Below are 13,244 nucleotides of genomic sequence, written 5' to 3' on the forward strand. Positions count from 1 at the left end.
AAAAAAAACTCTGAAGGTGTTTAGGAGGAAACACGGCCACACTCGCTACCAGCGGTCGGTCCATGCCATACACATTCTCCCTCACCCTACACTCTCTCTCTCTTACACTTATCTTTAACACCTTGTTGCAAGCGCTCTTACATTAACGGCTTTGTTTGTGTTTGTGCTGGGAAAGAAGAGGGCTGTATTAAAGTGTGGAACATGGCTGAGCCTGTTTGCTCATGGCAAGATGCAACACACACACACACACACACACACACACACACACACACACACACACACACACAAAGAAGTAAGAAGCATCTTCCCACACCAATGGCCCTGAGGTTGTGCCAACCAGAACTATTGTACTCACAGCTCCCTGTCGCTCTCTCTCTCTCTCTTTCTCTCTCTCTGGCACACAAAAGGGGCGCTCACTACGCGAGACTGACAATGAAGGCAGCGTTTAGCAACGCTAAACAAAATGTTTACAAAAGCAATAATCACAAGGACAAAGAGCAGAGCTAGAAAAACAAATAAAAGTAACCAACTTGCTCCGCAAAAAAATACACACAGAGGACAAAAAAAAACGCTGCCGTTTTCTTTTTCTCCACAACATTCAGACACACATGCAGCAACATCACTGAATAAACAAACCATATGGATTACACAAAGCCACTTAAGAAAAGGAACATAAAATTTGATTTTGGCTGTGGCTCCTCAGAGGGCAAACATTAACAAACAAATAAAAATCATTCATCAGGTCTCGAGTATATATATATATATATATATATATATATATATATATATATATATATATATATATACACACACACCCTAAATAATCACACCCACACAGACGTACTTAGAAGAAGGTCTAGAAATACACCCTGCAAGCGTGTGTGTGTCGGGGAGGTGTATTGGCACGGAGTGCCAGCGGCAGTTCTGGATTCCCGCATGGCTTCCCGCGGGGTGCCGGGCTCAGCCGCGGCTATTTGGAGGCCGATAAAAGCAGCGGGGACACACTGGATTAGCAGCGATAAGATAACAGAACGCCGCAAGGGCTAACATTGTGAACGGGCAGCACACTGGCCAGCCCTGCCGGCACAAACATGGTGTGTGTGTGTGTGTGTGTCAGAGAGAGAGAGAGAGAGAGAGAATGGCAGACATGCTGGTAAATGGTAAATGAGATCCAGTAGCAGAGTTAATCCTCTATAACAATGAGGTCAGCCTTAAGTTTACTGTTTTATACACAAGACTCTGTTAAATATGTCTAACACAATAATGACCAAAGTTGTAACTCTTACAATAATATGCTGTTTTGGAGGAAAGAACAATAAATCCAACTCTGTAAGTCCTGTAACATCTATTGTTTTTTTGAGCAATATAGAGAAGTATGGAGCAATATAGAGCAGTATCGAGCAATATAGAGCAGTATCAAGCAGTATGGGGTAGTATCCAGCTGTATCCAGCAATATAGAGCAGTATGAAGTAGTATGGAGCAATATAGAGCAGTATGGAGTAGTATCAAGCAGTATGGGGCCGTATACAGCAGTATCAAGCAAAATAAAGCAGTATCGAGCAACACAGAGCAGTAAACAGTGATATCAAGCAATATAGAACAGTATTAAGCAGTATCGAGTAGTACAGAGCAGCATAGAGCAGTACAGAGCACTATTGAGCATTACTGAGCAGTATCAAGCAGTAAAGGGCAGTATCGAGCAGTATTGAGAAGTATCAAGCAACACCAAGCAATATGGAACAGTATAGAACAGTATACAGCACTATCAAGCAGTAGAGAGCAGAACTAAGCAGCACTGAGCAGTACAAAGCAATACTGAGCAGAGCAGCAGTGAGCCGTATCGAGCAGTACTGAGCAGAATCAAGCAACACTGAGCAGTATTAAGCAGTACTGAGCAGCACTGAGCCATAGTGAGCAGTATAGAGTAGTACTGAGCAGTATAGAGTAACACTGAGCAGTATAGAGTAGTACTGAGCAGTATGACACCACCACCACAAAAACAAAAAAACAAACAAACAAAAAAACACTGTGGATCAAATATTGGAGGAAAATTAAAGAATGAAATTGATCCAATCCTGCAACAAATATGAAAGACTGGAATTGAATTTGAAAAAAAAATGTCTTTATTATATTAGAAATGTTTACATCTTGTGTTTTTTGTTAGGACTGATTTTTATTATATTTATACAAGACAAGTCAAATAAAAACTTTTTTTTTTACACTGTCTCTTTTTTTTAATTATACACCTGTTTGCAATAAACAATCTCCATTTCATTCAATACACATTTTCTAGAAAAAAAATTATTTGATTTTAAGCTTTTCATTGTACTTTATTATATTTGCAATGTAAATCATTTTTCTGTGAATAAAGACTTACTGAATAAAACAGCCTGTGTTGTTATTTTATTCGTTATGTGTCTTTTTGTCTAGTGTTTCAATTTTAAAAAAAATCATCTTATAGACTATTCATTTTTAAAGAAAAAAATATCGGATATCAGATGATACTCGACGTTTCAGTATCAGTATCGGAAATGGAAAAGAAAAAGAGGTATCGTGCCATGCCTAGGTTTTTAGCTCTTTATTATCTGCTCAATTTGTGACAGTATTTTTTAAAAATATTTTTTCAATAAAAATTTCCAAAAGCAAACCTTAAATAAATAAACCATTTAAAATAAAATAATACATAAGAGGCCAGAGGACAAGTGTGTCTTCCACAATGGACATCATTTTTCTGGCTTATTTCCAAATGAAGCCTGAGATTATAGGCTTAAAGAATCAAGCAAAATCTGTGAAATGACACAGAGGTGTTATGTAACATTTATGATAAACTGTCATTGTGTGATTTCCTGAAATTTGTTCCTCAAGGTTTAGTGAGTTGCTCCAAATTGAGCCGCTGCAAAAATAAATACTGTGATACGTCCAGTGTATCATGGAAGGATATGAAACTCATACCGCACTCATTCCTGTACAGACAATATTTTTAAAAATGTACGTTATATTATACAATATCATGATGTACGTACGTCGTATACGTACACCGTTACTGTCACATGACTATTGCGTTTCCATTCTTGTGTGATCGACATGAAAATGTGAAGGGATACACTTCATTAATAATAAAGAGGAAAAAGAGATCTCTGAGTACTTTTCATTTATAACATTGTTATAACGTTATAATCAGCTCATCTACGATTAGATATGGGAATGGTCAGCATTATGAGTGAACACCTCAGATAAACATCTGTTTAGTGTGATACAAAGTTGATAATAAAATAAACACACACACACATAGAAACACGGCACTGTATCCATGGGGGTGAACATGAGCAGTGATATTTGGCAGAGAATAATTGAGTACGCACCACACCAATGCCCACACCTGCACACACACACAAACACACACACAATTCTAAAATACACTGCCAATGAGACAGCGGGCTGTGACTGGGAGACTGGCCACTTACTACACACAACCTAGTGGTATTAAGCCAATTAGAACAGAATGCTCTCTCTCTCTCTCTCGCTCTCTCTGTGTACATGAGTTCAGATGAGATCTGCTCTAATAATGAAGCTGCAATAAAACTCGGCACGATACGTCACAATTCCTTACGCCATTTTTACACGTCATATTGCCTGAGAGATGAAAGGAAGCCCTCAGGTACATCATTTCCCTAATTACAGTCATTACACCATTAAAAGGTGTGTGTTTTGAATGTTTAGGGTGTTTGTGTTGCAAAATCTTTCAGATATTTCTGAAATATAAACAGACCAAAAGTTTAAAAGCAATAATATCTCTAATAACTTTTTAACATTTTCTCTTAATGGATATATAACGATAGTATTCAACTAATTCATTCTTCTTCCTTTTTATTTTTCCTTTTTTTACCTTTAAGATGTAGTGTTTATCGGACACTATGCGCTCAGGTTCTCATAGTTAGATGCTACAGAAGGTCTGTGAATGTAAATGAGATCTGATGGATCTTTTTTCTCTAAGTAAATAACTTTTATTTAGAAGAAGCTGAAATAAATCAAAACACTCAACAGGGAAAGAAATGAGGTCACATGACGACGTTAAATAATTGGTTGATTGTGAAACGTGTTTCAGCGAAATACGAGAATGTGATGATGATGATGATGATGATGATGATGATGATGATGTGTTGTATAACTGAGCATGAGCCTGTTTGGTTTTGATGATGCCTCAGTTTGGTGTGTAACAGCTTCAGAAAATGTTTTACAAATCATTTACAATTAAACAAATTATGCGTGATGACTTTTCCTTTTCTAAAACAGACAGAGATATTCATGGCGTCACACTTTAGGCCTGTAGTTTATGTATGAGTGTGTGTGGTGTGTGCAGATGTAGAAGACTCAATCGTGGAGAGATCATGAGAATGAAAACGTTCTCCTTGTGTGTTGGTGTGTCCTGCACTGACCTGGCGAGTGGACGAAGTAGGCCAGGTAGAGGTCGAGCTCTTTGACCGAGACACCGATGTGGTGCGGCTGCACGCACAGGGTGTGGTTGGAGCACTGTGGCGATTTGACGAGCCGCTCTCCGTCCGTGCTCTCCAGCGGGCTGCCTTTAAACAGGATGACCATGACCAGGTCAAGCCTCCACACCTTGTCGGCCTGCCTCAGGCAGTCGATGCGCCTCATCTTGCCTTTCTGGTCCGGGTTGGAGAGCACACAGCACGGAGGCTTCTTGCCCGTCACGCTGAGCACAAAGTCTTCGCGGAACTCGGGCCGGATGTCCTTGCGCAGCTTGGCGAGGAGGCGCGACGCCCATTTCTGCTTGATCTCAGGCTTCTCACCCAGCAGCTCGTCCTTCACGGCACGCTCCTCATCCTTGGACATACGCTTTTCGTGCTTCTTGAAGTATTTGCGCTTGCGTGCCTGCAGGTTGAACCAGGTGTAGGAAAAGGCACGCACGTGCGGCAGGAGTGCCTCGATGAACGGGTGGAACTCATCCTGGATGGAGGAGGAGCAGGGAACAGGGGGAGAAGGGAATAGAACAAGAGAGGGGGAGAGGGAATTAACATTGTGCTGCATGGAAGATGAAGGAGAGAAAGAGAGAGATAGAGAGAGAGAGAGAGAGAGAGAGAGAGAGAGAGAGAGAGAGAGATAGGGAGAGAGAGAGAGCGGCGTAGACGAACAGTCTGCAAAAGAGAGCTGAGAGCGTGTGCGTGAGAAAGACGCTGGGATAAGCAACACACACACACACACACACACACACACACACACGTATCTTTAACAGTACGAACAATTACTTGGAATCATTCTGATCTCAAAGACTGAATAATATTCTACATTATCTAAACCCTCTGAGTAAATACACTCTGAAATTTTAAACAAAGAACTTTTTAATTAAAAAAAGTTTTTCAAAGAACAGAACCATCTGTGCTTAATAATATGAATGTTGTTAAAAGATAAAATACACATATGATTTATCCATAACAAGATGGTAGGCATTTAAGTTGGATTATATCATAACACAAAAAAATTATGAAAGATTTTCTATTAGCAAAAAAAATTTTTTAAACCAGCCGTGCTTCACTGTAAGAGAGCTTAATTTCGCATTTTATTCTCTTACCACGTTCAGTTAGTTTCTAGTTTTTACTTTTTCATTTATTTTTCGTAATTTATGCATTTTCATTTAAAAATGATATCAGTGCAAATCAAAAATCACTTAATCATTTAAAGACGGAGCTTTTACTTTTTTTTTACTGATCTTGTCCTTTTTTTATTACATGCAACACGCTATAATCACAACACTGCACAATCACCAAACAAACGCATGCAACACAAAAAAAAGCAGAAAACATTGGTAGTTACCATTTTGCACTTTCATCATAAACTTCAGCATAAACAAACAAACAAAAAAAAAAAAAGCAGAGCAGGTCCTCTCCTTGCTTTAGTCAATAGTGCATGTCCTAATTCTCGCTACCCGGAGAAATAAATGTAATTGTCTTAAAAATTATACTCGGACAGAAAAAGGGAGTTGAGGAAAAAAAAAAGCCAAACAAAATTTTCCTCGAGTGAATATGTTATAGGAGGGTAAAATGTTAATATGCGAAAGGAAAACATGGAAAAAAAAAGTTGAGAAAATTTTTAGATGTTGCAAACTCAGACACAGAAAAGACTGTGTGCAAAAAAAAAGTGGAATGATGAATATAATCACAAAAAAAAGTGCTGGAGAAGAAAAATCGTTTGGCAAAATGGCAAGTGACGTCTGTTCAGATCTGGATATGAGAGAGAGAGCGAGAGCGAGAGAGAGAGAGAGAGAGAGAGAGAGAGAAGGGAAAGCAAGGACAAGAAAGCAAATGAAGAGCAGGAAAAAAAAAAAACACAACAGAGGACCGAATCGCTGTTGGAAGAGCGTGCGAGAGAGAGCGCTGGCAAACCCGACCGATGCTTCCCTTTCTCCCTTTTTTTTTCTCTACGACTCGTTCTCTCTCTCTCCCTACGTTCTTTTCCTAACCATCGCCCCAAAAGTGTGCCAGCTCCGGGCTGAACCCACCTATTTGGCACAGAGTCTCCCAATATGCTCAACCAATACGCACGCTTCGAGACCTGAATGGGTGGGAGAGAGGGAGAGACGGGGGAGAGAGAGAGAGAGAGAGAGAGAGAGAGAGAGAGAGATGGAGGGAGGGAGAGATAGAAAGCGACAGAGAGAGGGGAAGAGAGCATAGTATGCGAATCAGTCAGTGGGACGGCTCTTCACTTTTGCCAAATTAACAAGTTCCGAGTCCAGAGATCATTAATTTCACACGGACCAATCAGAAGCCTTGGCTGAATTCTAACCCTGCCTTCTTGTTCCTTATATCCATATCCGTCACTGAACACGCTCATCATCATCATCGTCATCAGTCTTCCAAAACTCGCGACTTTCTTATCCTTCTATCCCAGTCTTCTTCTCTCTAACCGGTTCATCCATCTCCATATCGCTCCCTTCCTCCATTCCTTCCTCAATCCCCCTCCATTCTCTCTCTCTCTTTCCAAGCCTTGGCATGGGAACAGTGTGTGAACACACAGGGCTGAAATCCCTACAGACCCTCCAAACCAGCAGCTGCCTTCAGACCCACCACACAAACAAAGGAGCAGAGAGACACACAGACAAATACTGCTCACCAATACCATGTTCACACTCACTCCACACACAACAACCATAGAGACACAGCTCTGGACGATGGATATGATATACACCGGACAAATCAGTACCAAAAAAAAAAAAGAAGTGCACAGGTATGTTTTTATTCAGATGTCATAGAAAAGTAGTGTTTAAAATCCAAATACGAGTTTGAACTTTGGCCATATCCTCTAGGTCCTATAACTATAAGCACAACACAAGTTACAGTTATGACTAGTTTAAGATGATGCAAGGTTAACATGATGCTACGGAAATTATTTCTCAAGCTCTTCAAGCTTTTGGTTTAAGTTTTTAAATATTTTTTTTAACAATCTACCTGCAAAAAAATTTCAATGCCTTTTTTTTTTAAATCACAGTGACCACCTGAGTACAGAAAGCCCAAACCTCAATCAATCATCAGTGACCCGATAATCCGCTTTACAGAGCCTCACAAATTGCGATCATAATACTCAAATTGGGAGATCTAATCTAAATCTGAGCTAAATCCCCCAAGACGAGTTTAAGCAGCATATGCCGTGGTCTCAGGGTGCCACCGTATCGCATCTTGGGGTTACAAAAACAAACAAATTGGATCATCACACTCATCATCAGAAAGGTTTATTATTATTATTATTATTATTATTGATCTGTTTGATGACATGATGAAAAGGCAGTTTTAGTGCGGTCATGTGTATGTTTGTTCTATTTTGTCAACTAGAAGAGCTAAAAGGCATGGACAGTGTGTGCAATTATTATTATTATCATTATTATTATTATTATTATTATTATTATTATTAATGCATTTCTATACAACGATATCAACATTACCTTTCAGACCAGTTCAGATGATTTAAGTTGCACCTAAAAACAATAAGATCAGGCTGATCAACATCGACAATATAATTTCTGTCACTGTTATAGCAGAGGTCGAAGGATCTAAATGAATAAATATTCATGAATACAAATACATTTAGAAGTATGTCTTTGTGTCATATAATATATAAAGAATTATATTACACTAAGTGCAACAATAAATCCTCAGCCTAATCGTGGAAGAGTTATTAAAATATCCTGATCCATTTTGGACATATACAGTACTGTACAAAAGTCTTGGTCCCCCCCCTTTTTTCATACAAACTTTGCTATAGATTTCTATTTTATGACTTCTACATTATTGAGTCAAAACGTTTGTTTTCTGGCACAAAATTAAAGGTTACAGGGGGAAAAAAATTTATATATATATATTTTTTTCCCCTATCTGAGCAGGATATTCCATAAGAGACCACTTTGTCAGATTAAAACAAAAAACATAATGAAGGCTACTGGGTTTTGATGCAAAATTAAGAAGCAAGTGCGACAATCAAAGTGTCCAGAAGAACTGTGGCTGGTTCTGTAAGATGCTCAGTAAAACCTACAGCTCATTTCCTTATAAAATTGCACTCATTGGACGTGAGACTACTATTTTTTTTAAAGCAAAGGGTCGTCTCACACCAAATACTGATTTTGTTTCATTTATTATTAATACTGTTTACAGTATTTATTTTTAACTTTGAAACATTTCTCTTCATTTCATTATCTTTAAGCCATTTTGGTCGACAGCAGTTCTTTACATGGGCTGAAGACTTTTGCACAGGAGGTACTTCACGTATATGATATATTAGCTGTGTTGTCAGAGTATATTTATCACAGTGAGCTCAAATGTTACGTCTGACATTCAAAGACAAAAGCCAAATGTTATGTCCACTATGCTACAGAGAACTGCTGTGAGAGTGGCCTCTTTAGACAGACGAAATGAAATGCGGCAATTAAAAAGACAGTTTTGTCTCTGTTGTAACTGGTCACCATTAGGAAAACTGTTTTTTTTTTCCTTTTGATGACTGAGGTTAAGATTTAGAGGTGTAGCGTGTACTTAATGTAAGACAAACTTAACCTAATCATGATGATGATGATGGTGGTGGTGGTTTGGTGAAAATGAGGGCTATGCAACACTATGCAATGTGTTTTCATGAGTACAAATTCCCAAGTCCAAAGTCTTTATCATTATAGTCTGTATTTTAAGTTAAAAAATAAATAAAAAAGGACAATTCTGGTCTTCTTCAGTGTAGTTCTGTGAGACATACTCATATCGCTCAACAAATAATGCTGCTCATCTGGTGATTCATAAAAATATCAAATTAAATAGATAATATTTTGCTTTTTCTTTGTTTCAATGAGCATTAACTGACCAGAAACTCAACGGACTCCTTATCCAGCGCTCTTTAAGCTTGTCTAAAGTAAACAGACCCACAAAAATATATTGTTATTTGTCTATAACCATTACTTAGTCTTTTGCATTTTGTTTCTCTTTAAAATATGTCTTTTTTGAGTCCATACCAAGGCCGTTTCTAGCTAGTGAAAAGACCAGGGGTTGAGTCAAGTTTTCTTGCGGCTTGTATTTTTTAAGGGAGCTCGATCGGCATAGATAGGTTTAAGAGGTTATATCTAACGTTACAAGAAATATTATCACCCACACATATTCAAAGGTTACGAGATGATTTTTATGCTGCTCTTTTTAAATTTATGTCGTTCACGAACTTGTTTCTGTCTCCTTATTTTTAAGTTATTATTACTATCATCATGAACACCCATAATGTCTCAGGAAACTGATGCATGTGTCAACTGATTATTAAACATCACTAGTAAAATTTATCATCAGTTTAAGAAAAATATATATAATTTATCACTGACATAGCTCTCCTTGAGGACCACAGAGACACCAATTCTAAGCTAAATTATTATATTATAGCATTCAAAATCCCAGATGGCATCCAAGTCAGGTGTTTTATAATAATCTCTTACCTTTATTGAGGGTTATACTATAGCCACAGGTCCATGGGGTGTCTTCTGTCCCTTTTTAAAAAATTTTTTTTTTTGGCAGATGAAAATGATTAAAATTTTAAGGTTCGTGTGTGTGTGTGTGTGTGTGTGTGTGTGTGTGTTCACTAATTTTCATTAATGTTCATGTATTCAGGCTCAAATCTGCAGCGCGAGACCATTCAGCAGTTTTGACCGTTATTAGTGAAAAAATAACGGTGACTTTGTGAAGGCCTCGGCTGTATAACCGCTGAATGAATGTGTGTACACGATAAAATTGTATTTAAATAAGACATTTAGATGTAAATTACTGAAATGGTTCAGGAATAAAAAAGAGGCCTAAAGGTCGGGGTAGGCTACTTACAGGCTCTGTGCCGGAAACAGCAAAAACAAGCTGAATGACCGCCAAGGTTTTTTTTTTTTTTTCTGTATTTTACCTCAGAAGCTAACAGGCTAACAAACTCACACTCACAGAACACAGCCAGAGCGACACAAAAAACTGCGTGAGGATTGACGAAAAAAGAAAAAACACCGATTTGGCCTACCTATTTGGTCACTGTAAAGAAAAAAATAAATGTTAATAATATTATTAATAATTTAATACCGTGTATTTTAGAGACAGTGAATGTAAACTCTTCTCCTCACAGAAGAGCGGCGCGGCGCAGTGAAGCGCGAGGCGACCCGCACGCGCCTGAAGCCTTCCCTTCTTCAGCACGCGCTCGGCCAAACCCATTCACTCCAGCACAGCGCGTGCGCACACACTTATCTGTTTGCTGTAATATTACATCATTTATAATAATAACAACAACAACAACAATAAAAATATCCTCACACACAAACAAAAAGGTTCTACATACACTATATAAATAGGAAAAATGACTATGCGTTTAAAGCAGGAATTAAGAAGTAGGCCAGTACTCTGAATCTAAACAAAACAAAGTGATAAAAATAGAGTTAAGAGAATTAAATCTCAATTTATGTCAACTGAACAGAAATAAGTGCAAGATTGGCTAATTCATGGACTATATATATATATATATATATATATATATATATATGGTATTTCCAGCTGGCTGGATAATGCACACACACACACACACACACTTCACCACTTTTTGCTTTTTATTTTATTAGAGAAATTTTAAAGGCACAAACCCCAAATAATAAAAACATAAATAAGTGTTTTTAATCCGCTTGAAATAAAAATACGGCCGTAAAAAAAGCCGGATGGCAATCCAACGGAGGACGAGAGCTAAAACATCCATTAAAGGAGTTCATTTAAAAAAAAATGGCTTTGATGATGATGATAGTTTATTTCGAACATGTAAACAAACAATGAATAAATAAGCAGAAAACAAGAAAAGCAAAACAGCATTTGCAACAAGAACACATAAAAAGCCACTAAATTAGAAAATAAACCATAAATAATATAGGTAATAATAATATATCAAAATCAAAACAAAACAAAAATACAAACAAGGACGCACTAAGCAGTTTTGAGTTTACATGTGGGCTGAAGTAAAAACTTATTTAATCCCACCCCTCTTCTATAGTCAATATAAATTGATTATCTAGCTTCCTTGTGTGTGTATATATATATATATATATATATATATATATATATATATATATATATATATATATAGTATACATATATATTGTATACATATATACACACACATATATGTATATATGTATATACATATATACATACATAATAATTATATATGTATATCCATATGTCTACACATACATTTTCGATTTTAAAATTAACAAAACATACGTTTACAAATGTAAGCTGAATCGAAAGCTCTAGAAAGAAAGACTAGCATAGATAGGGTCTCTTAATCCCACTTATATATATATATATATATATATATATATATATATATATATATATATATATATATATATATATATATATATATGCTGGATACTTTGAAGAATCTTTGAAAAAATATCAAACATATCTTATTTTTCCACACTTTTTTTTTGCTTCCCACATAATTCCATACATGTTCCAGATGTTATTTCATACTTTTGATGTCTTCAGTATTGTTCTACAATGTTGAAAATACAAAATATAGAAAAAAAATGATGAATGAGTAGAGGGGTGTACAAACATTTGACTGGTCCTGCATACGTAAAGCATCTTATGTCAGAGCCCAGCATGTTTTTTCTTCTTCTGCATTTAAAAGCAGTTGCTCAAACCTTAAACACACCACATGAATTTTACAAACTAATTATAAAGTAGTAGAGCAAAGATGCCTTTAAAAATAATGAAATGAAATGTTTCAATATTTAAAAAATACTATGAACAGTAATCAGTAAGCCATAATAAATGAAACAAAGTCAGTATTTGGTGTGAGACAACCCTTTGCTTTAAAAAAAATAGTAGTCTCACGTCCAGTGAGTGCAGTTTTATGCGGAAATGAGCTGTAGGTTTTACTGAGCATCTTACAGAACCGGCCACAGTTCTTCTGGACACTTTGACCGTTGCACTCGCGTCTTCATTTTGCACCAAAACCCAGTAGCATTCATTATGTTTTCTTTTTTTTTAATCTGAAAAGTGTGCACTTCTTTTGTAATATGCTGCTCAGACACATGCAAACATTTTTTTTCTGTAACATTTAATTTTGTGCTGGAAAAATAACGAACGTTTGGAACTCTAAAATGTTTTTGTAATGTTTTGACTCGATAATGTAGAAATAATAAAATAGAAATCTATGACAAAGTTGGGATGAAAAATAAATAAGGGTGCGTAAGACTTTTGCTCAGTACTGTGTGTGTGTTTTTATATATAAATTAAAAGTCACTTCATATCTTAAAGTAATGATGGATGTCGTTTCTCTTTACTTAGTTGAGCGGTTCATGACATAATATGTATGGATTACTACAACTGCAGTGTGGAACAGGGCTATTTACTATATTGTTATTATTCACATTATTATTTATTTCCAGAAATTCCACTAATTAACTTTTGACAAGGCACACCTGTTAATTGAAAAGCATTCCAGGTGATTACCTCATAAAGTTGGTTAAGATAATGCCAACAGCGTGCAAAGCGTCATCAAGGTAAATGCTGGATACTTTGAACAATCTTTGAAAAATATCCAACGTCTTATTTTTTCACACTTTTTTGTTTCCCACATAATTTCATACATGTTCCAGATGTTATTTCATACTTTTGTTGTCTTCAGTATTGTTACAATGTCGAAAATACAAAATACAGAAAAAATGATGAATGACTAGAGGGGTGTACAA

At 36.7% G+C, this 13,244-nt stretch overlaps 1 protein-coding gene across 8 annotated transcripts in view; it reads right to left on the reverse strand.

Moving 5' to 3' along the window:
* Window positions 1-13,244, reverse strand: part of LOC132866322 (nuclear factor 1 X-type-like) — a 213,797-nt gene that overhangs the window by 115,998 nt on the left and 84,555 nt on the right. For 7 of the 8 annotated variants that reach the window (XM_060899041.1, XM_060899038.1, XM_060899042.1 and 4 more), the window contains one exon: window positions 4,438-4,969. In XM_060899041.1, coding sequence (XP_060755024.1) covers window positions 4,438-4,969 — 532 coding nt within the window. Of the gene's footprint in view, window positions 1-4,437; window positions 4,970-5,833; window positions 5,993-13,244 lie in introns of those variants that run through there. The other variant, XM_060899040.1, reaches the window with a different exon arrangement.

This window comes from Neoarius graeffei, chromosome 18 (genome assembly GCF_027579695.1).
Source record: "Neoarius graeffei isolate fNeoGra1 chromosome 18, fNeoGra1.pri, whole genome shotgun sequence".
Classification (NCBI taxonomy): domain Eukaryota; kingdom Metazoa; phylum Chordata; class Actinopteri; order Siluriformes; family Ariidae; genus Neoarius; species Neoarius graeffei.